This window comes from Canis aureus, chromosome 16, assembly GCF_053574225.1.
Source record: "Canis aureus isolate CA01 chromosome 16, VMU_Caureus_v.1.0, whole genome shotgun sequence".
NCBI lineage: Eukaryota > Metazoa > Chordata > Mammalia > Carnivora > Canidae > Canis > Canis aureus.
The window spans coordinates 36,987,096-37,011,105 of NC_135626.1; the positions used below are offsets into that span (position 1 = coordinate 36,987,096).

General features: G+C 56.2%; 2 protein-coding genes and 1 long non-coding RNA gene across 5 annotated transcripts; 2 read left to right on the forward strand and 1 right to left on the reverse strand.

Annotated features, from left to right (window-relative positions):
• The first annotated feature begins 8,488 nt into the window (after positions 1-8,488).
• On the forward strand, positions 8,489-16,465 carry SP6 (Sp6 transcription factor). Of its 2 annotated transcripts, none has more exons than XM_077852963.1 (2): positions 8,489-9,525; positions 12,813-16,465. In XM_077852963.1, exon 2 carries the CDS (start codon positions 12,871-12,873, stop codon positions 13,999-14,001), a length of 1,131 nt encoding a protein of 376 aa, XP_077709089.1. In that variant the 5' UTR covers positions 8,489-9,525; positions 12,813-12,870; the 3' UTR covers positions 14,002-16,465. The 2 variants fall into 2 exon arrangements, with proteins under 2 accessions (XP_077709089.1, XP_077709088.1); XM_077852962.1 differs by lacking the exon at positions 8,489-9,525 and adding an exon at positions 10,549-10,696.
• LOC144286474 (uncharacterized) lies at positions 8,995-10,485 on the reverse strand. The gene is made up of 2 exons (XR_013354529.1): positions 9,954-10,485; positions 8,995-9,133 (listed from the first exon to the last, which is right to left on the reverse strand). It is a non-coding gene; the product is annotated as an uncharacterized LOC144286474 (long non-coding RNA).
• A 3,663-nt stretch (positions 16,466-20,128) lies between the features above and the next one.
• Positions 20,129-23,739, forward strand: SCRN2 (secernin 2). Of its 2 annotated transcripts, none has more exons than XM_077852967.1 (8): positions 20,129-20,250; positions 20,585-20,758; positions 20,988-21,169; positions 21,748-21,947; positions 22,397-22,612; positions 22,739-22,904; positions 22,997-23,177; positions 23,435-23,739. In XM_077852967.1, exons 2-8 carry the CDS (start codon positions 20,585-20,587, stop codon positions 23,591-23,593), a joined length of 1,278 nt encoding a protein of 425 aa, XP_077709093.1. In that variant the 5' UTR covers positions 20,129-20,250; the 3' UTR covers positions 23,594-23,739. The 2 variants fall into 2 exon arrangements, with proteins under 2 accessions (XP_077709093.1, XP_077709094.1); XM_077852968.1 differs by having other exon boundaries at positions 20,148-20,288.
• Positions 23,740-24,010: the final 271 nt, after the last annotated feature.

Consider the following 24,010-nt stretch of genomic DNA (forward strand, 5'->3'; position numbering starts at 1 on the left):
CTAGAGTTTTTTAAACGATTATTTATTTATTTATTTATTTATTTATTTATTTACTCATGAGAGACACACACAGAGAGGCAGAGACATAGGCAGAGGGAGAAGCAGGCTCCCTGTGGAGATCCCGATGTGGGACCCAATCCCGGGACTCCAGGATCAGGCCCTGAGCCAAAGACAGATGCTCAACCACTGAGCCACCCAGGCACCCACCTTCTTCCAGATTTTGAAGTCTCCCCGAAACCAGCTGTCTCCCATAAAAACAGCCCCTCCCCCTGAGGGTGTCCACTATGCTAGGCATCAGGATGGCTGTCCTGTGGGTGGTAGGATCAGGGCAGATTCCAGACAGGCCCCCACCCCGGCCAGAGGGGCAGCCTCTGCCACCCCCAGAGCTCCAGGTAATAACCTAGGGGCCACGCCAGGCTCGCCAGCACCTGAGCCACCGGCAGCAGATAATGATGGGGGAGCTGGGCAGGCAGAGCCAACCCCTCAATCAGGAAGCAAATTAAAAAGGGGAGGAATCTCCCAGACAGACCACAACAATGAGACCGGCCCCCTTTCCAGGGCACTGCCCGCCCTCCCTACTACCCGCCTGATTTTGCCTGCCAAGTCCTGATACCAAGCCCTCCCCTCTAATTCCTCTCTCATGGGATCCCACTGGAGGTTTTCTGGACGACCCTGGTTGCAGGTTGGTGGCAGTGCCTGATGGCCCAGGACACGGGATGCGGGGCCTCTCAGTGAGCCTTGTCTGCCAGCTGATCTTGGAGTCCTGAAAGAGCACTGGGCACAGTGGGGGAAGGGTGAAAGAGGAAGGGTCAAGGCATGCTTTTGGTGCAGCATCTTGATGCCCACCAGGCAAACTATGGGTGGCTGTGACAAAGGGATTTATAGAGAACCCACCAACCACTGGCCAACAGCCCCTTATCCTCTGCAAAAGATGCAAATAAATCCAGTGCAACATATATTTACTGTATACTAGTCACTAGTCACTCATACAGTACTAGTCACTGTATGAGATGCTGGCAGGGGTGGTGGTGGTTTACAAAGATGACCAGAAAAAGACCAGAGGAAATTCCAATCTCTTAAAGGGCTCGCAGTCTGACACACATACCACTAATTCTATCACCCATCAGTATTAAGCCGTCTGTATTTTAGGACTCTGGAACATAGGAAAGGGGAACTTAGAGAACTGGAGGAGGCTTCATAGAGGAAGAGGACATACGAGCTGGGCTTCAAGGGATCAATAGGAGCTCCCAGGCAGAGAAATGAGGAAGAGCATTTCAGACAAGGAGCAGGATGTGTCATAAAAATATGTGGACAGGGGCACCTGGCTGGCTCAGTGGGTTAAGCGACCGACTCTTGATTTCAACTCGGGTCGTGATCTCAGGGTCATGAGATCCAGCCCTGAGTAGGGCTCTGCACTCATTGGGGAGTCTGCTTGAATTTCTCTCTTTCCTTCTGTCCTTCTTCCCCCACTAAAATAAATAAATGGATCTTTTTAAAAAAATATGTGGACAATAAGGTTGGAGTAGAAGTCCCCTGTGGCCGGGACCTAGGGAGGGAGAGGGGTGAGCCTGGAAAGGTAGGTTGAGATCAGATGGAGGATGGGGCTTACATTCCAGGCTGAAGGGTATGGACTTTCTCCTGTAGGTAATAGGGAGCTAGTGAATGTTTTTGAGCTGAGGCATAACATGATCATGATCCTGCCACCCAGGTAAGGATTTTAACTGCCCACAGAGGGACAAAGGGAATTCTGTTGTTTTCTGCCTCTGCTTTTCTTCATGGCTGCTGGCCAGGCAGTTCAATATCCCAGCTCCTGCTCACTGTCCTTGCTCCCTTTGCCCCAAACCTGCAGCTCGTTCCAAGCAGGCTCACAAGCCAAGCCCTTCACCATCCCTCAGCTTTCACTCAAGCTCTGCATGTCCCAGACATCCGGCTGGGTCCCTCTACCTCAAGCACACAACCAGGGTCTGGGGTGGGGGGAGGACGGCAGGGGGTGGGTGGTGGTGTGAATGGAGGGAAGCTGGGTTCACTTCCTTCATGGACCTTTGGGTTTCAGTGCCTCTGTTGTGTCTTTGCACCTGACCCAGGCTTCCACACTCACTGCTGTCCTCTCCAACTGAGGAGCTTCTAGAGCCCTTGATTCCAGGGAAATATTTTTCTAAGTCACTCAGCAGGGGCTTATTCGCTTTTCCCAGAGAAACGTGCCAGGCGGAGTGTGTGGCATGAATGTGACAGTCCCTGCCCTCCAGGAGCCTAGTGACCAGTAGGAAAAATAAGAAAACAACTCCATGGAAACAGGGCATGTGGCAATTAGTACTAGGGAAGTTCAGAGGAGTGAGCCAGTGATGTGATAATAAAAGAAGACCTCATAGAGAAAGCAGGCTTTGTGCCAGGAGCTGGAGGCTGATATATTTTCTTGAGGCAGAGGTAGGGCAGCAGGGGTGAAAAGAGTTGGAGCAAAAAGTAGGAAGGCTGGACATGCTGGGCTGGCCTGGAGGGTTTGTACAAGACCAATGAAAGTAGAGATTACAAAGGCGAAAGAGGCCGAAAAGGGGGTTTTGTATGTCACAGGTAGCACTGGGAAGCCACTGGAGGTGTTTGAGATGGAGAGGGCCAAGCTGGAGTGGCATTTCAGCATGATCAATCTGTTATTATTTTTTAAAGATTTTATTTGTTTATGAGAGACACACAGAGAGAGGCAGGGACATAGGTAGAGGGAGAAGCAGTCTCCCTGTGGGGATCCTGATATGGGACTCGATCCCAGGACCCTGGGATCACAATCTGAGCCCAAAGCAGATGCTCAACCACTGAGCCACCCCGGCGTCCCAATTAATCTGTTTTCGTTTTCAAGGACAACTTAGGTGGTTGGGCAAGAAGTGGTAGAAAGCCCATAGGAGACCTGAAAAATAATCCAGAAGAGAAGTAATGCCTGTAACCCAGTTGACGCTTCCCTAGAATTTTCACAGACCCATTCCCACTTCCAATTCCTTCCTTCGTTCACTCAACACCTATTTATTAAGCACTTACTAAGTACCAGGAGCTGTGTTAGGCTCTTTATGCATCCCTCTGTCTTGCTGACTTTTGGACGAGAAGGCAAGGGTAAACTCAGAGACCCAGTAGCTTTGGTCTCTGGAACAGGCATATGGGGAAAAAATGAGAGAACTATGTGCAGTAAGGATTTGTGGGGTGGTGTGAGGTAGGAAAGTTTGACAGCAGGAGGGTGAGCAGCTGGGGCAGCAGAAAGTTGTTGGTGGATGGGAAGAGCAAAGTTGACCACGGGATATGGAGGAGACGGGGTGCCTGAGGGAGGGGGGCTGGCCAAGCAGGAGAAAGATGGAGGACCAGAGGGATGCGGGCCTCTGGGTGAGGATGGGGGCTGGGAGGGAGAAAGGGGTGAACCCTGAGAGCTGGAGGAGGAAGTAGAGTCTTAGTCACTAGAAGTGGGTGAGGGAGGAGGCGAGGGCAGAGGAAATGGGCCCAGGCACTGGAGACAAAAGTCTGGGAGTCTGAGCCTCTGAGGAGCCACCTGGAAGGTGCAGGCTGCGGCAACATCAAACTTGGGATCTGGGTTGGCTCTGGGAAGGACTGCAGTTGGGGGAGGGGGTGGCTCTGGGGGAGCCAAGAGCAGGAAAGAGGCCTGGATGCGCCACTCACCCTGCTGGTCTTCGGCTCCCTCCAGCACTCCTCCCCTTCCCTGTGCAGACCAGAGGCTACTCCAGAGTCCCACCCCCTTGCACGGAGCTTGAGCTGGAGGCCCCAGGCCCCGTTGTGCCCACCACTGGCAATCCTACCTCATCTTTCCCTCCCTCATCGGTGGTGGGAAAGCACGCTGTTGTCATTTTGTTGTTCCGGAGGTGTGAATAGAAGAGGAAAGGTGGTCCCCTGCCAAGTGGGGTCTGGGTCGTGTTAATAGTTTCTCTCTCTCTCTCTCAAAACCAGTCAGGGTCTCCATACTACCCTTTACTGATCCAAAGGCTGGGGGAAGGGGTGTGGGCCAGCAGGTCCAGGCCAAGGGCTGAGTCTCTTTCTTCCCCCAAAACTCCCCCCACCCCAAGATTCTCCCATCTTTTGGACTGGACCTGCTACCTAAGCATATGGAACCGATTGAAAGAATTTGTATGCTCACCTTATAATTTATGCAAATCAACTCTGTAATTAACTATAATTTGGAGGCATCCTTTGGTATTTGAGACATTTATCCATGAGGAAATGCCCTAGTGATAATGCTCCCGTATTAACATTATTTACTCCACCTGTGTGGTCTCCTCAGCTTGTTTCCCCCCCTCACTCTGATTTTCTGGGCTGGAAGGTGGGGAGGGACAGGGAAGCCCCTCCCTGGAGCCGGCCACAGTCCTGACGCCTGGGTTCTCCCGGGGATTTGTGTTGGCCCTGTCCTCCCAACTTGGCCTAGGATTGAAGGAAGGGGCGCAGCTCTGCCTCCCAAGTCCCCTGCCGCTCTACTCTCTCCTGCCTGCTGGGTAGCTGTCTGCTGAGCCTTTTAGCTGTTATAGGCCTCAGTGTTCCTATCTCTGAAATGGGGGAGAGGAAGGACCTGTCAGGGCCTTTACAAGATAATTACTGAAAAGCTAATGAAGGGACTGGGAATCCCCAGTCTAGAGATTTCTGGGGGTGCAGGGGGAGGGGCCTGGAGGAGTTCAGGATGAAGGCTCCCTGGCTCACCCTGTGCTAGGCTCAGTGGGGGAGGTGGCATGCAAAGCCTGGTCACTGTACATGTGCTGAGGGGTGCACAGCAGCGCCAGTCTTCAGTGCCAAGGGTCCTGGCTATGGCTGAGGATTGTACGGCTACGGCCTTGTAAAGTCTCCAGGCTACTCTCCAATGTAGGTCAGAATTCCTAGCTTCAGAGAGCTCTGGGAAACCGTCTTATTCTGTTTCATCTCCCTTCTCCTTCCTGGTTTTTTGTCCCCCTCTGCTCCAGGACATGTTCCTGTTAGCCAACATGCCTAAACTTACCACCACCCTAAAATTAAGTTCATGTAAATAGTTGGAGATGTGGGGCCACCAACTCAATTCCCCTCCAGGCCTCATCTCCCTTTCTAGGCCATATTCCCAGTCTCTGTGGGCTCCTGCAGTCCTGGGATTCCTGTATCACAGTCTATAAAAGTTCTTGGCCAGGCTCCGCCTCTGGTCTTAGGTGACTCTTCTTGTCCAACCCAAGCTGTCCTCACCCCATCTGAAGTCCGGAAGATAGTCTTTCCACCTCATTTCACCAGAGTCCCCAACCCCAAAAAGTGGATGGATCCTGGGGGTTCTGAGTTGGGAAATATCTGGAAAGGGGGTGAAAGAAATGGGAAGACAGGCTCCCACAGAGGCAGGAGCCACCCTCCTGAACAGCCATCATTGATAGAGGGGAGCTCTGCAGGGAGGGAGAAGCTTGAAGGGAGAGAGAGAGAGAGAGAGAGAGAGAGAGAGAGAGTGTGTGTGTGTGTGTCAAGTCTTAAAAGTGGTACTTCTTTCTTTCCCACCAAATCCATGGAGAAAATCCCAGCAGCAGGGAGATGTAACATGGAGAGTTGTAGCCACCTGAGATCTCTCCACTGGATCCTGTGAGAACCACTCTGTCCCTCTCTGGCTGCCTGTCCAACCTCTGGGGAGGGAAGGAAGTCCTTTCCTCCATCCCCCACCCCCAGCTGCCTCTTCCAGCTGAAATCCTCCTTTCCTGGCAGACCTCAGAGACTCAGATCTCACCCCCTACCACTCCCCCAGGAGAGCTGGGGGCCACTGTTTCCTGGATTATCCTAAAAGCTTCCGAGAGGCCGTGAGGACTTGGCAGCAGCCTTGCCTGCGACTCTCACCTCCCCCCTCTGGCTCTGGCTGTCGCCTCCTTTATAAAGCCTGGCTCTCCCATCACCCCCACTTGCCCCTCACTGCTGCTGCCAGCTCTGGGCTCCATGGACTGGTAAGAGGGGCTAGCTATACCCTGTCCAGTTCAGGAGGCAAGAGGACCAAGTCTCCACTCTAAAGGGATCATTGAGAAGGGTTTGGAAGGCTTGATTCTGAATCTGGGAGGAGGAGATAAGAGGGAGGTCCTGGGGGGCTCTGTATGGAGAATCAAAGAGGATTCCTTTGGAAGTCTTTGGACTGGACTGGGCTGAGATCTGGGGGAGAAGTGGAGTGGTCATCCAGGGGCTTCATTCTGAGAGAAAAGATGGGCAGATGTTGATAGACATACAAGGCACACACTTTATCACGCAGAAGTTCATGCATGATAGAACACCTGCAGAGAAGAAAGGAGAAACCTCTGTACATATCCCATGGGTAATTCCCTTTATGATGGAGGAGAGGGGACAGACACCCCATATCCAAGCCCAAAGGTACACATATAGGGCATGATGGGTATGCACACACAAGTGTAGACACACACACACACACACACACGTATACAGATGCATTATCCTCAGCTGGGTTCATCTTTTAGATTAAACAGATATGGATGCTAGTGATATTTGGATCTGTAATAGAATTAGTGTCCAGCGTAGTGCCTGGCCCTGGGTCAACCCTCAGCAAGTATTTGCTGAATGAATACAGACGAATGAAAGAGAACCGTTTGGTCCCAGCTCTGGATTCTGTCCAGGTTCCTAGGAACATGGTTGGGCAGGGTGGGATGAGGGAAGGAAAGGGGGAATGTGTTGGTATCCAGGATCATTACTTTGCAGGTTTCCAAGTACAGCCTGAAGGACGGGGTGGGAAGCGGAGAAGAAGAGTGGACGACCAGGAATTAGGAGACTGGGGTTCGGGTCCTTACTCTGCTTCTAACTTTCTGTATGACCTTGAGATACTTGCCTCCCTGTTCTGGGGTTCAGTTTCCCTACCAGTAAAGTGAAGACTTATACTAGACAATTTTTATGGGCAGACCAGTTTTGATATGTTCATAGTGCAGCCTCCACAGAAGGACAACTAACATTTAGAAGGAACCACGGATAGAATATGACTTATCCCAGCAATCCAAGATGGGACCAGTTTGTCCTATTAAAGTCAAGATCCTGGATGGCTTTGGTCTGGGGATCAGTTTGAGAATGGTATCCCCTTCACCTTCAGCATCTAAGGGAGCCGGACTCCTGGGTCCAATGTTGTTGCTCTAGTGAGGCCAGATGGAATAGCAGGCAGAACAGGGCTTTGGAGCCTGACAGATCTGGACTCAGTTTCCTTCTCTGTCTCATTCAATAGCTCAGAAATCATGGGCAGGTCATTGAACTTCTTTGATCCTTGGCAGAACTCTTCATCTGTATGATGGGAATAATAACAACTTTTCTGCATGCCCATGAGAATTAGAGGTATTTGTGTAAAGCAACAGGAACAAGTAGATGCTCAATAAATAAATGGTGGTCATGATGACCATGGAGACTAATGAGGCTGCTCTGGGTACAAAATGATAGCTGAGTATAAATGAGGTGTGAGAAGAGGGGTGGTAGGATTGGACACTTATGGCGAAATCTATTTACCCCTTTTGGGGAATAAGGAGAAAGACCAGGAATGGCCCAAGTCCTGGGTAAATAGTTTGTGTGCGAGACGTGGTCGGGCAGCATTATTCAGTTTTGAGAAGACATAAGAATACTGGGCAGCGGTGATGTTGGCAGTTGTGTCAATATCAGACCATGGGCACTGTTTAATAGGAAAACATCTGGCAAGTGGGAAATGGAAGGGACTGGAATCAGAAGAATACAAGGGTAGGGGTGGCGCTGGAAGACAGTACCTTAAATCAGAGGCAGAAAGCTAAGCAGGTCAGGAAAGCCAGATGGCTGGGTTTTCTGAGACAACTCTAGTATGAGCCACAGGCAGATTGGAGGGTCTTCGCTCCTGGGGTGAAAGTGGGGTGGGAAGTCTACCATCCAGGGGTTAGATTCCTTTCCCTGTTGTTTTCCAGGGAAGGACGGAAGGAGCCAGGAAGATAAAATAATCTGGTGCCTAGAAAAAAATGGGAGGTGGGGGGACTTATCACTGCACAAGTGTTAGCACCTTAAGAGCAATAGCTTTGGGGTGTCTTGGTGGCTCAGTCCATTAAGTGTCTGCTTTTGGCTCAGGTCACTATCCCAGGAGGGGCCTCAACCTGAGCCGCGCCCCCCCCCCCCCTTGGGCTCCCTGCTCACTGAGGAGTTTGCTTCTTCCTCTCCCTCTGCCCTTCCCCCTGCTTGTGCTCTCTCACTCTCCCTTTTTTCCCTTTCTCTCTCTCTCTCTCAAAAAAAAAAAAAAAAAAATTAAAAACAAAGAGCAGTAGCTTCAGAGATAGAAGGCCAGTGGGCGGCAGGGAGGAGGAAGGAGGCAGAGAATTAATTAGCCTATGGGTTAAATCACACTTAACACGGGAGTCCAAGTTACAGGCTCCATTCTGGACATGGCTGTGAGTGAACCCAGTGAGCAGAGAGAAAACCATGTTGCTAGAAAGCTGTGGATGTAGCAGGGGCCAGAAAAATCCAGAGCAGTTCTTGGGAATCTACATCACAGGGGTCTGAGGGTCCAGAAGAAGGAAATTCTCGACTGATCATAAAGTACAATCCCTGACATCCCTGGATTGCCTCCAGGCTTCCCAAGCACCTGTCTTTTTTATCCTGCAGGGCAACTGCTCTAACTGCATTTTAACCCAGGAAGAAACTGAGGCTCCAAGCAACCTGACCCACCAGGTCAGCTTAGCAAGTCCAGGGCTGGGGCTAGAATTTAGGTCTACCAACTTCTCGTCCAAAGATCTTGTGACTATTACCTTAATCCAACAAATATTTGTTGGGAACCCACTTATTTAATAATTATAACAGCATCTTTCCGTTGCTTTTTTAAGCTTACCAGGGGACCCAGGGGCTAAGTATTTTAGGTACATCAATTCTTTTATGCTCCAGGAAAGTCTCCCAATTTGAGCTCAGGTTGCCTAGATTGTTTTAGGAAAGAGGGAGATGAACAGAACAATCAGACATTGACCCCAGATGGATATAAGACTGCGGGTTTAGGGGGAAAACCACACATGCAAAGGCTGATTTTCAGGTGGTTCGTGGATTCAGTTTAGTCGTTTATAGTGCACTTCGAGTAGGTCCCCAACGGAAATTCGAGCCGGATCAAGCAATAGTGGAATCGAGGCTGTAGAGGTGAGATTGAATCATCCTAAATTCTGGTCCTGCTGTGCGTAATAGACTGCAAAGACAAAAAACGAAATTTAAAAAGCCGATGGCAAAGCGCACAAGTAAAGTCAAACGGCGCAAAGAAAAAAAAATACGGAAATCGATCAGAATTCCCCTGCAAGAAAGGAGTCCCTTCGGGAGGTCAGCGCGGCGGGTGGAGGAGGCGCCGATCGGAAGGGGAGCCTCGGCTACCCGGGCGCACAGGCCAGTCGGGCGAGGAGGAGGGAGGGACTCTCCTAGTCACTGGCGCTCGATAATCTCGACCAACTGAGACCTTGAGAGAATTTTTTCGGTGGGCGCCCTGAACGCCCCGAAATTTTGCCAGGATATTGCATTGTGTGTGCGTGTATTTGTTTTCCTCAAAGGAATCCCGGAATCTTAAAAAACTTCGCTTTAGAGATTCAGGTGAGAATTGTGCAAGGGGTGGATCAATTCTTTCCAGAAGAGTCCCTACCCAGGGTCATTCAGGCAGGCGCCTAGCCCCAACTTTCAGAGAAGGGAGCGGGGGGGGGGGGGTCGGGGGGGCGCTTAAGGGGTGGCAGGGCGGACGCAGACCGCGCGGCTCCGGGACGCAGGGGTCGCCTATTTGAGAGGTGGACTTAGGGGGCGCTGGGGTTGTTGCCCAAGGGGACATGGGGAGTGAGGGATGTGGGGGGGCCTGGGAGACGAATAGGGGTAGGCAGACAAGGGCAAGTGGGAGAGCAGGGGAGCGGGCAGAGAAGAGGAGGCCACCCAAAAGGGCGAGTGACCGGAGAGGGAGAGGCAGAAAGCCGGGACGAAAGGCCGGGGGAGGGGTGTGGTGCTGGAGCGAAGCGGCGGGGGGAGGTTCTCACGGCCTAGGCCTGGGGTGCACCCGACACATCCTTGGCGCTCAGTCCGGTTTCCTTTTGCTCTCAGGACCTGGGCAGCGCTGCCCGCCCGGGAGGGTGGGTCCAGCGCCGAGGCAGCAAGCGGCGCCCTGAGGGACGCCCCTAATCACCCCGGGACCCCGCCCCCTTCTCCGGGCCCCGGGGGTCTGAGTCCCGCGTCCCCCGCCAGCCCCCGCCGGCTCCGGGGCAGTTCTGCGCGCGAGGGGCGGGTCTCGGAGCCTGGGAATCGCTCCGCCCAGGACCCCCGCCCGGGGAGCCGAGGGGCCGGGGAGGAGCGAGGGAGGGGCGGGAGGCGACCCGGCATGCGAGCCCGCCCCCTCTCCGCCGGCCCGGCCGCCCCGGCCTCGGGTCCGGCCGAGCCCGCAAGGGTTAAAGGCGGCGGCAGGTGAGGTGGGCGGGGCCGCGGACTCGGGGGAAAAAGGAGCGCAGGGCAGAGGATGAAGGCAGAGAGCGCGGGTGAGTCACGGGCGGAGCTGGCCTCGCTCGCTCGCTCGCTCCCAGGCTCCCGCCCGCCCGCCGCCCTCCCGCCGGCCCGCCGCTCCTCCGCCGCCCGCCGCCCGCCGCCCGCCGCCGGGGCTGGTCGCGGCCCCCGCTTGTCCTCGGCTCCGGCCCCTCGCCGCTGGAGAGCCCGCCGGCGCGCAGGGCCCATGAGCAACCGTCGGTAGCGCGCCAGCCTGCCGAGCCCGGAGCCCGAGCACAGCCTCGAGGTAGGAGCCAGGGTCGGGGCGGCGAGGGGCGCGCGCCCCGGGGATCCTCTCGAAAAGCAGCGCCCCGAACTCGCCGCAGCCCCCGCTGGCCTCGGGGGAGGTGGTCCTAGAGAATCCGAGGAGCTTAGGGCCCCGGCCGAACGACAACTGGGCGGAAGGGCGAGACGGGGGACCGGAGAAACTGGAGCGACTGGGACAACCGGAGGCCTGGGCCCCTGGGGACTGGGAGCACGGAAGCCCTGGCCACCTGAGCGCCGGTGATCGGGAGAGGGAGACGGCGGAAGGGGGAGGAAGGGTGTCTCTACCCGGCTTCCTGCGTCGGGGCGCGGGAAGCCGAGAGTGCGCGCCCTGCTGTCTCCCTTCCCGAAACCTGGCATCCCGAGACTGGGCTCCCTGGCTCTGCGTCGGGAGAGGCCACTCTGGAGCCTGGGTCGTTACCCCCCACGCCAGTCCCTGGGGCAGTTCCCAGACGCCAAAAGCTATTAGGGTCCTAGGCCTCACGGCTCCCGCCCGGCCCCTCCTGGGCTGCCGCGCCTGGGCCCGAGGCTCCATTCCTGCTGCTTCACCCAGTTCCTTTCTTGTGGTAAAGCAGCCGGAGCCTGAGTAGGCGCCCCAGTCCCCCTCTCCCCCCCTCTCCCAAACTACCAGGGCCACTTCTTTGGTCGCAGAGGCCAAAGGTGGTAGGGTCAGCGCAGCGGTGCTTTGGAAAGACGTCCCGGCCCTAAGCCACTGCACCTCCTCCCCCACCATCAGAGAAGGCCAGGCGCACACCTGAAGGACTCACACCTGAAGCACCAGGGCTCCCAGGCCTTAGAGAGAGGTGGTGAGAGAAAGAGGACCTTCAAATCACAGATACGTGGTTAAGAATGAGGTGGACGTCTTTAGGCTCCCCACAATTTAGGGAAAGGGTAACAGACCGGGAGTCCAGAGATCTGGTTCACAGAGTACATATTTGTTGATTGAACAAGTAAATGAATGTCTGTTCCAGTCACCTCTCCAAATACTGCCTCAGTTTCCTCTTTTTTTTTTTTTTTTAAATAAGAGGGTTGGCTTGAAGAGTGGTTCTCAACACTTTGCAGCATCTGGGAACCATCTGCAGAACTCCTAAAAATGATCCATGCCTAGAATGCACCCCCTTATATAATCTCTTGGGGTAATTCTTAATTTCTGTGATTCTGGTTTTTCTAGTTCCCCCTTGCTGTCCCTACTTTGACATCCTTTACCGGGGTGACAGTTTTACCTTCCTGAGCTTGTTAGTAAGCTCTTCTCTGGCTGACCCCCTTCCCTGGGAAAGCTGACCCCTCCCAGCTTCACATCTGGGTCTCCCCTCAATTGAAGGAAGGGATGGGTAGCAGCCAGACAGAGCTGGCTGGCGCCAGTGTGGGTCAGGACAGCAGAGGAGGCTTAACTTTCTCTGGTAGGGAGATGTCCCCTGGGAATGGGCACTGTGGCTATACCCGAGGGGGGGTGGGGTGGCGGGGTGAAGTCCTTGCCTGAGGGAAAGGGGTGGGGGCCAGTGTGGAAGGGGATTTGCTAGGGCCATGGCAACCCAGTCAGGCAGAGAGCTGAGGGGAATGGAATGAGGTCTCTTTCTCTAATATCTCAGAACCTGCTTTGGGCTTTGGAAAGTCAGGTCACCTCAAGCTTTGAGTTTCAGAAACAGACCACCACCCTCTCCTCATCTGGAGTCTCCGTCGTCCAGTGGGGTGGCAGCCCATCTGCAGGGGGTAAATGCCACCGCCCTTTGCGCCAGCCTGGGCACCTGGGGTGGGGATAGTTTGAGTGCTGTACTGTAGGTGTATCTGACCTACCAGCCTGGGACCAGCCCAACTCTCAGGATTTGTGGAGTCCCCACAGGAGGGATCAGCTAGATGAAGGTAGACTCACCCCCCCATCCTTGGCTGAGAACCTCATACCCTCAACCCTTCCTATGACTCTCAAATTCTGTTTACGAGTCTTTAGTCCCCACTCAGAGGTGCCTTCCTCTTTTTCGCTTGCCGGCCAGCTGCCAGCCCAGCCCAGCGGGAGAGGAGCACTGTGCAGGGAGGGTATCTGAGTTAGGACTAGAAGTGAGTTGGCGACTTTGCTCACTTCACCTCTTCTTTGCCTCCCTTAGGTTCCACTTGAGGTGCTCCTGACCATCCCTGCTCCCTACCCCACCCAGGATCCCGGCAATGCTAACCGCTGTCTGCGGCTCTCTGGGCAGCCAGCACACGGACGCGCCTCACGCCTCCCCACCGCGCCTCGACCTGCAGCCTCTCCAAACATACCAGGGCCACACGAGCCCGGAGGCCGGGGACTACCCCTCCCCGCTGCAGCCTGGAGAGCTGCAGAGCCTCCCGCTGGGCCCTGAGGTGGACTTCTCGCAGGGCTATGAGCTGCCGGGGGCCTCCTCTCGGGTGACCTGCGAGGACCTGGAAAGCGACAGTCCCTTGGCCCCGGGACCCTTTTCCAAGCTCCTGCAGCCGGACATGTCACACCATTACGAATCGTGGTTCCGGCCAACTCACCCCGGCGCCGAGGATGGCTCGTGGTGGGACCTGCATCCGAGCACCAGCTGGATGGACCTCCCCCACACTCAGGGCGCGCTGACCTCACCCGGCCACCCCGGGGCGCTTCAGGCCGGCTTGGGGGGCTATGTCGGAGACCACCAGCTCTGCGCGCCGCCGCCCCACCCACACCCGCACCACCTCCTCCCGGCCGCCGGAGGGCAGCACCTCCTGGGGCCTCCCGACGGGGCCAAGGCCTTGGAAGCGGCCGCGCCGGAGTCCCAGGGCCTGGATTCCAGTCTGGACGGAGCCGCCCGGCCCAAAGGCTCCCGGCGGTCAGTGCCGCGCAGCTCGGGCCAGACCGTGTGCCGCTGCCCCAACTGCCTGGAGGCGGAGCGACTGGGGGCTCCGTGCGGGCCCGACGGGGGCAAGAAGAAGCATTTGCACAACTGCCACATCCCGGGCTGCGGGAAGGCCTACGCCAAGACGTCGCACCTGAAGGCGCACCTGCGCTGGCACAGCGGCGACCGTCCCTTCGTGTGCAACTGGCTCTTCTGCGGCAAGCGCTTCACGCGCTCCGACGAGCTGCAGCGCCACCTCCAGACCCACACGGGCACCAAGAAGTTCCCCTGTGCGGTCTGCAGCCGCGTCTTCATGCGCAGCGACCACCTGGCCAAGCACATGAAAACCCACGAGGGCGCCAAAGAGGAGGCGGCAGGGGCGGCCCCAGGCGAGGGCAAGGCCGGCGGAGCGGTGGAACCCCCCGGGGGCAAAGGCAAGCGGGAGGCGGAGGGCAGCGCGGCTCCCTCCAACTGAGCCCCTCCGGTACCGCTCCCCCCACGCTGGTCTCCCTTGGCGGCGCGAGAGGAGATGTCCCCCTGGGCTGATCGATGCCCGTGGGGGGCGCCTTGTGTACGGGGAGGAGGTGGTTATTTATTGAGGGGGAGAAGAAGGGGTGCGGGGTCAGGGAGACGGGGCGCTAGGGGTTCTTTTAGTCTCTGGGGCTGGACCAGACGTGTTTGACTGGCTGGGCTGGGAGGAGCGGAGCAAAAGCCTCTCTGTCCTCCCCTTCCTCACTACTTCACTCCTGTGCCTCTGCTGGGGGATTGGGGTGGGGTCCCCCTGCCGCGGCTGGAGTGGAGGGCGGAGGGGACCTGCTGGGAGAGACGGCGCGTCCCCGGAGCAGAGAGGAGTGGGGCCGCCGCGGGCGCTGGGGGTAGCTGCCTGGACACGTCCTCAGCGCCTGGGAACCGGGACATAAAAGCGCCTCTGGACCCGCCCTGCGGCCCAGGTCCCTTTCATCCCCCCTTATAGTGCTTCTATCCCCATGGTTTCCCCAGGGAAAGCCAAGGTGGAGTGGGGGAGACAGGGGTCCCCCTTCGGGAGGGGTCTCTATCTGGTTGGGAGGGTTGTTGCTGTAGAAATAACTCCTTTGATGTGCCTCCTGATTAACCCTTCCAAACCCACTCTGATGGAGCCATGAAGGAAGAAGGGGAAGAGGCCAGAACCGCAGACAGCTTCCCAGCCAGAGCGGTGGGGTGGAGAGAGCTAGACTGGGGGGAGGAGCACAAAAAGGCCCCTTCTAAAATGAGAGAAATAGATTTGGTGGGAACTAACTAATGGAAGGAACTAACCCCTTACCTCTCTAACTCGGATTCAGTCCTTAATAACTCATGGTTTTTTGTTTTTTTTTTTTTTTTTGAAAAATAAAGTTCAGTATAGTTCCCACTCCCCACCTGCTACTTGATCTAGGTTTTCAAGGCAACCAGAAACCCCAGCCCCCACTCTAGCATTGATGTAGTTCCTCGTCCTGGGTCCCCTCAATCATTTGCCGTTCCCGTAGGGACAGAAGGAAAAGGGTTACCTTGGTTGTCTGGGAAGTAGGTGGGGTGTCCCAGTGGAGGGACATCCAGTGGTCCCCACTCAGAGTGGAGGACTCTGCCCCTGCCCAGCCATCTTCTGTTCACTGAGAAGCTAAGGCTCACCCTTCCTTTTCTCTACCTTCTCCTTTCTCTATTGCCCTGCAAGCCTTGCCCCTCCTGTAGGGTGTGTGTTAGGGGGCTCCTTTCTCTCCATCTCAATTCCGGCCAGGGGGACTCCCCTTTCATATGAAGGAGGTGTTCTCCCACTGGAAGGGGTCTGCCTTCTGAGGTGATGTCCAGAAAGCTATCCCTGTCCCCTCCTTTAGATGCTAGAAATACATCCTGGTTGTGATCTTGGAGTGGGGGCTGGGGAAAGCCTAGCAGGGGTGGGGCCAGGCAAAGGGAAGGAAGCAGATAGGGGTAAGGATCTGGAACTGGTAGCCTTTTCCAGGCTAGAGGTAGAGGCTGTAAGATTGTCTCTGACCTCCCCTGATCCCTTGCCCCTCTTTCTCCACCCAGAGCCCTATGTGAGGATTAGTTGTGTATTGATTTTTAAGTTATAAGCAAAAGGTATTTTATTTAATATTAGGGCATGTGTGTGTGCATGTTGTTTGTACCTGTATGTGTGTATGTGTGTGTGTATGTGTGTTTCTCTACTGAGCCTGGGGTCTCCAGCTGGAGAGACCCCACCTTGTTCACCTGTCCAAGGTCCTAGGACTTAGGCCCACAGTGTCTCTTTCTCCCTTGGGGATGCTGGAGCCCAGTCCCAGGACTGGGAGCTAAAAGGGAAGTAGGTTTGGGGTCTGGGTAGGAATATGCATTTGTGTAGAAGGGAGCCCTTCTTAAAAGGGACAGGGTGACTCTCCCTGAGAGACTCATGGGCCTGGGGTAGTTTAAGAAATTATGTTCTTTCTTTTTGCTCCCTCTTTACCCTACCTCTTGCTACCCCAACCAGAGGTCCCTTTCCTTGCTGAGAGGGTTGGGGACAGGAGAGAGTTGGCAGTGCCTGCAGGTTGCCGGGCCAGGTGGGGGGGGGGGGGAGAGGGAGGACACTATGGGTGTAGGATGCCTTTCTCCACCCATCGAAACCAGCCACCCCCTCCCTGTGCCACCAGGACAGCCCTCCCCAGTGACCATTCTAAAGGGAACTCCAGAATGGGTGTTGGGGCTGGGGGGGTACTGGTGTTGCCCCTGTGGAGGACTTGAGCTCTCAGGATGCGGGTGAGGGCTTTGGATGGGTTTTCTTCTGCTCCCCCCCTTTATAGATCTAGGTTGCTTGGCTGTCTGCCCCCTTCTAGGCAGCCCCCTAGAGGAGAAATGTAGGATTTTTTCCTTTAACTGCTGTGAACCCACTTTGGGGGGTGAGGAGGAGGAAGAAACAGCCTGTTTTTTATGCCATAATAAAGTCATCAACCACATCATTGCTTCATTTGTCTTCAGCTCTGGTTTCCTTTTTGACTCAGTGTCCCTCAGTGGTGAGGACCAGGCCGGGCTGCAGGGTGGGGTGGACACTTCCCTTTGATCCCGCAGCTCTGCTGCAGCCTCTCCTCCCTTTGTTTGGGGCAAAGCGGAGCTGATTGAAGGGACAGATCCTTACCGGGAGGTGGCTGGTGCCCGGGGGAGGGAGGAGCTCCCTCAGGGTTGATCACTGGGCTGACAGTCCCTCCCTGGGGATGAGAAGGTTCTAGATATTTCCTTCCTCCTCCACACATAAGCCCCCTCTTTCCCCTCCCCTGTCAAGAACGCGGGTTCCCTGCCTCTCCGGGAGAGAGCCAACCTCCCTACTCAGTCACCCCACCCCCGTGGGGGTGTGATGGGTCCCTCTGGCTGTGAGTGAGGCGGGGGTGACTGGCAGTGATTTCTTCACCCAGGATGATCCCTATCAGGGACAAGGCGATGAAAGGCAGCCAAGATATCTGATGGGCTCCCGCCCAGCTGGAAAGTATGAGGGAAGGATCCTCCTGCAACTCCCAGCTAGAGGGCCTGCCACAGTTACACAAACAGTGCTCACAAACGAATGCACCCGCACTGGACCCACCGGGTGGCCAGGGATGTGCAGAAACGCCCATGTGTACGCACTTTCCTGGGCTGCCCAATGCCTGCTATGCGGCTGGGGCCTAATTCGGGTGAAATGAATAAAAGACCTCAGGAGACCAGAGGGTGAAGCTAGGAAGGTCGACAGAGGAGCCATTTGGCTAGAAAGGGGCAGGTCGAGTATTGCGTCCTTTCACCGTCCCAGCCTACATTTTGACCACAATTCTTATCTTCACTAGTGGGATTCCTGTTTCCCCCACTCCACCCCTAACCCAATTTCCTGGAGCCAAATCTGGTACCCAATTGGCTCATCCCATCACATGCTTGGGAGAATCTGGGGTCACAAAAGTTAAGGCCATTTGGGGATGGGGAGTATCAATGATTCAGGGCTTACAGATAGACGCAGACTGATTTTATGGGGAGTAGTTATTTGCTTTCTTTTGCTCCCAGAGTTAGAAACCTGAGAGGAGGAGGGGCAGGCATATACTCCGGTGACCTAGTGCCCGCCCCACTCCGTGGGGCGCCTCTTTTGTCTTCCTACTTCTGGGGGAGTTAGACCCCCAGGAACCTGATGAGCCCTTTCTTCCTTTAGCCCATCGCTGCCCCCAGGGACAAGAGGGCAGCTGTGGGGCCGGCTGGGCCTGTCTGGGCAGGGCTGGGGCCACCCCTCCTCCCCTTGCAGCTCCTCCTGCTGACCTGCATTCTTAGCGGGGGCCTTTGGTGGGGCTCTGATGTTTGCTCGCTGGCTCACATTGGCAGTAATGCTGCTTGGCTGGCCTCCCCCCCCCCCCCTCAGGGAACCCAAGGCCACCACTGACCCCTCAGATCTGGCACCCCCAGTGGGACGATCCTAGAGGGACCAGGAAGGAATTAGGGAACTCAGGCCACGTGGCTGACCCTTTGGGCAACCTCTCTGAGTGGCCACCTCTTCTCTTGGGAGGTGGGAGTATAGGCTCACTAGGATGGGTGAGTGAAATCAGGAATGAGAAAGTGCCCAAGGAGCAGGCAGCCTGGGAACTGCCGCCTGGGGCTGCGCTGTGGCCCACAGACACATGCTTCTCCTGCTGCCCGTTCGTGCCCCACAGCGGGCAGCTAGGGAAGTGCAGGAGGGAGGCCAGGTTGGCTGCAGGCTGCTTTGGGAGCTCACGTCTGTCAGCGCGCAGCCTTGACATTTGCTTCTGGAATGACCTCCAACAGCAACCACATGACACCTCCCCAACAGCACACCTGAACCAATCTTCACTTTCCATTAATTCTGGTGAGCTCGGGCACCTGGGTGGCTCAGTGGTTGAGTGTCTGCCTTTGGCTCAGGTCATGATACCGGGGTTCTGGGATCCAGTCCCACATCGGGCTGCCTGCAGGGAGCCTGCTTCTCCCTCTGCCTCTGTCTCTGCCTCTCTCTGTGTGTCTCTTTATTTATTTAAATAAAATCTTAAAAGAAAAATTCTGGTGACCTCGACAGCTCAGCATCTTAGCAGTATGGGTTTGAAAAACATCTCAGGAACCAGTCTAGCTGTTTTCACCTGGTAGAGGGCATCTTAGAGTCACCCATGGAGTTTCTCAAGACATCCCCACTAACTCTCCAACACCCCACCAAGTTATGTCCTTGGTGGCGCATTAGAACAGTGCTTCTCAAACTTTACACTGGGGGTGTTAACATGCAACTTCTGATTCAGTAGGTCTGAGGTGCGGCCCAAGATTCTGCATCTTTTTTTAAAAGATTTTTTTATTTGAGAGAGAGAGAGGGGTGGGGGTGTGGGCTGAGGGAGAGAGAAGCAGATTCCCTGCTAAGTGCGGGGGCCCACTGGGGGCTCAATCTCAGGACACTGACATCATGACCAGAGCTGAAATCCAGAGTCAGATGCTTAACTATTGAGCCACCCAGGTGCCCTAAGATTCTGCATTTTGAACAAGCTTCCAGGTGATGCTGATGCTGGCAGGTCATGGACACTGAGTAGCAGAGTATGAAAGTATGATGTTGTGCAGTGGGGGTTGTTGTCGAAAACTCATCCCTCCCCTCCACTCCCCACCCGTGATTGAGAACCACAGATCTAGCTCAATGCTGTCATTTTGCCATTGGGGAAACTGAGGCCCTCAAAGAGTAAAATGACCTGCCCAAAGAGACCCTGTAGATCCATAGCAGAAGCAAGATGAGATGCCTATGTTCTGAGTTCCAGGTGATGCTCTTTGTGCCTCCAGCCCAGCTTCTAAGTCAATTCTTCTCTGTTAGGGGCAGTCCCCCTTTTGAAAGTAAAGCCCAGAGGCAGCTCCCTCCTCAGGGACAGTTTCCTCTTCAGAATCAGCCTTGGATACCTATAGGCAATTAGGAAACATCTCAGATTTCAGATCCCCCAACAGCCTTATCTGGTACATCTGCCCACAATCTGCCTCCTGGGAAAGCCTTGGCTCTCATTCTCATCCCAGGAGTGACCCCATGCTGGGATGCTGTGCACACCGCCCCCCCCCTCCAAGCAGCAGCCCTGATGGGTTGGCAGGATGGATGTGTGGGAGAAGTAGATAATCTGCAGTATCTCTCCCGTCCCCATTCCTGGAGGGTTCCACAGAGCAAAAAGGTGAAATGCATTTGCTTAAATGCTGGTTATGGAGATAGTTTATAGAGGAAAATGACCCAGAAGGCAGAACATTTGGGATCAGAGTCCACTCACACACTAACATGTGCACCCTTGGCTAAGACTTCTTTGCTGTTACAGTTTCACTACATGTAAAGGCAACTACATGTAAAGCCCAACGTGGGACTCGATCCCGAGTCTCCAGGATCAGGCCCTGGGCTGAAGGCAGGCGCTTAACCGCCGAGCCACCCAGGGATCCCTCTTTCCTCTCTTTTCACGTGGGCTCCTTTCCACCCCAGCCTCCGCTCCCCACAGTGGCCCCATTGGAAGCCCCCCCCCGCCCCCCTTCATCGCAGGCTCCGTCCAGCCTGAAGGGGCGCCGCGAAGGGCCGGCGGCCTAGCGCGGGTTCCGAGGCCGCTCGGCTCCAAGAAGCGGTGCCGGCGCGCGCCCTGGTGGAAAGCCGGGGAACTGCGGCCGCTGGTTCCGGTTCCGCCCCCCGGGCCAAAGCCTTCCAGGTCACCTGCGAGCCTCCGCCCAATGACCTGAAGCGGAGGCGGTGGCGCTCGGGACTGATCTGGGGATCTTGCAGGGAGGGAGGGTGAGGGGCACGCCGCCGTATTGGGGAAGCGAGAAAGGGTGGGCAGAAGAGGGGCGTGGGACTCCTGGGGAGGCGGGGTACGAGGGAGGGGGTCCCGCCACTACCTCGGGGCGCCGGGCTCTGGGTGGGGCAGGGCCCTGGGAGCGTGCGCACGAGTGAGCCGTGCCTCTGCCGCGCACACCGTACATGCAGTGTGTGTGCGGTGCTGAGCGTCCGGAACCCCACACGTGTCTGTTTACACGTGGTGGGAGAGGGGCTCCCAGGGGCTGAGCCCTGGCCAGGGTGGTGGAGAGGTAGCACCAGAGGGACAAGCTCATCTCTACCATCTCCCCAGATGGCTTCGTGTGCCCCGGACAGCCCGTGTTCCTGCGATTGTTTTGTGTCTGTACCCCCGGCCTCGGCCATCCCAGCGGTGATCTTTGCCAAGAACTCTGACCGGCCCCGGGACGAGGTGCAGGAGGTGGTGTTTGTACCAGCAAGCACGCACGCCCCTGGGAGCCGCCTCCAGGTGGGTTAGGCCTTATGGGAGTGGCAGAGGTGTAGCAGATCCAGACATTCTGCTAAGACCTTGCTCCTCTGCTGCTCACACCCAGAAAACTGCCACAGGTGGTGGAAAGAGCATGACTTTCTAGTCTCCCGAGCTGGACTTAGCCTATTGTTGAACCTCCTCCTCTGTAAAGTGGGAAGAATAAAACCCTTTCTGAGTGGACTCTCCCTTTCTCCTTCCTTACCTGCAGTGCACCTACATTGAGGTGGAGCAGGTGCCAAAGACTCACGCTGTCATCCTGAGCCGCCCTTCTTGGCTGTGGGGGGCGGAGATGGGCGCCAATGAACATGGTGTCTGTATTGGCAATGAGGCAGTGTGGACCAAGGAGCCGGTTGGAGAGGGGGAAGCGCTGCTGGGCATGGATCTGCTCAGGTGGGGACCCTGCCCTCCCTCATCTGGAGTCTGAGAGCTGAGTACTGACTCAGGCCATCCTCCCCTCCTCCAAGCCAGGTTCCCAAGGGCCTCCAGCTTTTTGTCCCCATTGCCATCACCAGAGAGGCTGCCCTTGCTTCTCCCTTCTCCTGGTCCCACCTCCAGTCCGGTAAAGAGCTCCCAAATGTGGCCACTTCTGTGCCTCTCCTGGTCCCAAAACAGGGCAGTGGTTTCAAATTTCTTTTTTCAATAGAAGTGCTTTCCCTCCACCACCACCCCCCAAATGAAATTTCATATGGAGTCCCATTTTAAAAAACCAATAAAGGCAGAGCAGCTCTGGTTGAAGAGAGGCTGGGGGACTCAGTGAACTTCTTCTCTGAGACTGTTTCAGGCCTCTTCATGGGACCCTCAGAGCAGAGCTTGAAAACCACTGGCCTAACTGTGCTTAATACAATTACTGTTAGCAGATTGTTTATGTGACTTGGGCCTCTCCGGGCTCCTTCTGTCCACTGGAACTTCTGTCTCCAGCTGCTGACACCTTATTGCCCTTCTGTTCCCTGCACCTCTCTTCATACCAGGCTGGCTTTAGAACGGAGCAGCTCTGCCCTGGAGGCCTTGCGTGTGATCACGGGCTTGCTGGAGAGCTATGGGCAAGGGGGCAGCTGCCGGGAGGACCCCACGCCGTTCTGCTACCACAACACTTTCCTGCTGACTGATCGGACTGAGGCATGGGTGCTGGAGACAGCAGGCAGGCTGTGGGCTGCACAGAGGATCCAGGGTGAGAGCCTGGCCCTGGGGCTTGCCTCCTTGAGGTGTCCCTTTTTGTCAGCCTTGGGAGCAGGTGGGATGGATGCAGGGCAGGGTGGATCCAGGTGCAAGCCTCTTGGATAGGAGGCACACCCAAGGAGGTAGGAGATGAGTCCACTGGGGGGACTTTTCTCCCCCCTCCCTTCACTTGCTTAGGTCCTCTTGTGCTCTAGCCTCTTGTGCCGCTTCCTCTGGGGTGCCTTCCTGGACTCCCTGGCAGTCAGGTTTCCCCCTTCTAGGCAAGCAGGTGCCTCCTCATTGCACTCATCACAGCTGTGAACTCACATTTATTTCTGTGATCCTTTTTTCTGTCTGCCTCCCCGTGAGGGCAGGGCTGATCTCTTCCCCACCATGATTTGGGCACCTGGCACAGCATAGGTGCTTAGTGATCAATGAGCCACCCCCCCACCTCCTCCACAGAGGGGGCCCGCAACATCTCCAACCAGCTGAGCATCGGCACCGACATCTCGGCCGAACACCCGGAGCTGCGGACCCATGCCCTGGCCCAGGGCTGGTGGGGTGGGCAGCACCCTTTTGACTTCGCTCAGGTCTTCTCCCTGACCCGGCAGCCTGTGCGCATGGAGGCGGCCAAAGCCCGCTTCCAGGCCGGGCGGGAGCTGCTGCGGCAGGAGCAAGGTCAGTGAGGGGAGGTGGCAGGGAGGGCCGCAGCGGGGCTGCCTTCTCTCCTCCCCCACGGCTCTGGCCCAAGGCCAGGGTCCCCCCTTCTGCCGCGGCGGCCCCTCAGCCTGTGCTCCTTCGCAGGGGGCCTCACGGCGGAGGTGATGATGAGCATCCTCAGGAACAAGGAGAGTGGCATCTGCATGGACTCTGGAGGCTTTCGCACCACGGCCAGCATGGTGTCCATCCTGCCCCAGGATCCCACACAGCCCTGCGTCCACTTCCTCACTGCTACACCGGACCCATCCCGGTAACACAAATGAGGCTGGGGAAGGCAGAGGGCCAGGCAGGGGACCTGCGGGGATGTGACAGCCTCTGCTCGTTCCATCTCTGTCCCATCAGGTCAGTGTTCAAACCGTTCATCTTTGGGGCGGGGGCGGCCCAAGTCCCCCAGGTGCTGTCCCCCACTTTTGGAGCACAGGACCCTGTTCGGACCCAGCCCCGATTCCAGACTCAAGTGGATCGCCGGCACACCCTCTACCGTGGACACCAGGTGGCCTTGGGGCTGATGGAGAGTGACCAGGTAACCCCCAGGGAACGGGCTACTCTGGGGGCATGATGCACTTCTCGCACCCCCAATTGGGACTCTGGAAATATGAGGGGACCTGGCAGTTGGGGAGAGACTCTAGAGCTGGGGAGAGGAGTCTGCCTTCAGAGCTAGCTGCCCAGGAGAATGTCTGGTACCCTGTCCTTTCTCCCGCTTGTGGGGGGAGGCAGGTATCTTCCCTCTATCTGGAGGGAAGCCTGTCCCGGGGACTCATGTCCACCTTTCCTGGGCAGGATCAGGGGCAGCAGCTCCGGCAGAAGCAGCGGGATCTGGAGCAAGAAGGCCTGGAGGCTGCACGGGGGCTGCTGTCCGGGGAGTGGGCTCCACCTGCAGAGAAGCTGGGTGCCCTCTTCCAGGCCTTTGTGGAGAGGGAGAGCCACGTATATGCCTGAGCACCACGGCTCCTCCTGGGCTAGGGTGTGCACAGGACCCCTGGGGTAGGGTAGTAGGATCAGCACAAGCCTTTCACTCCCCTCAGCCTCGTTCTGGGCAGCCAGCTCGGCCTTTGCCCAAATAAAGTACGTTATTTTCCTGGTCAGTGGACTTGATCCCAGGTGTAGCGGCGGTGGGAGAGTCAAATGAGGGCGAAGGGCAGCCCTGAGCTGACCACAAGGCCTCTGGTTGTCTTGCTGGGCAGCACAGTCTTCTCACTTGGGTGATCGGGAACAGATGGAGAAAGTTGTGGAAGGAGCCCTTGAGGAGAGGTGGCCTCCCCAGGTGTGTGAGTGGGTGTGCACAAGAGTTCATACCTGGCATAATATGGGGCTACTCTTTAGGGAGAATTAGAACCACGGGTTTTTGGTCCCTGG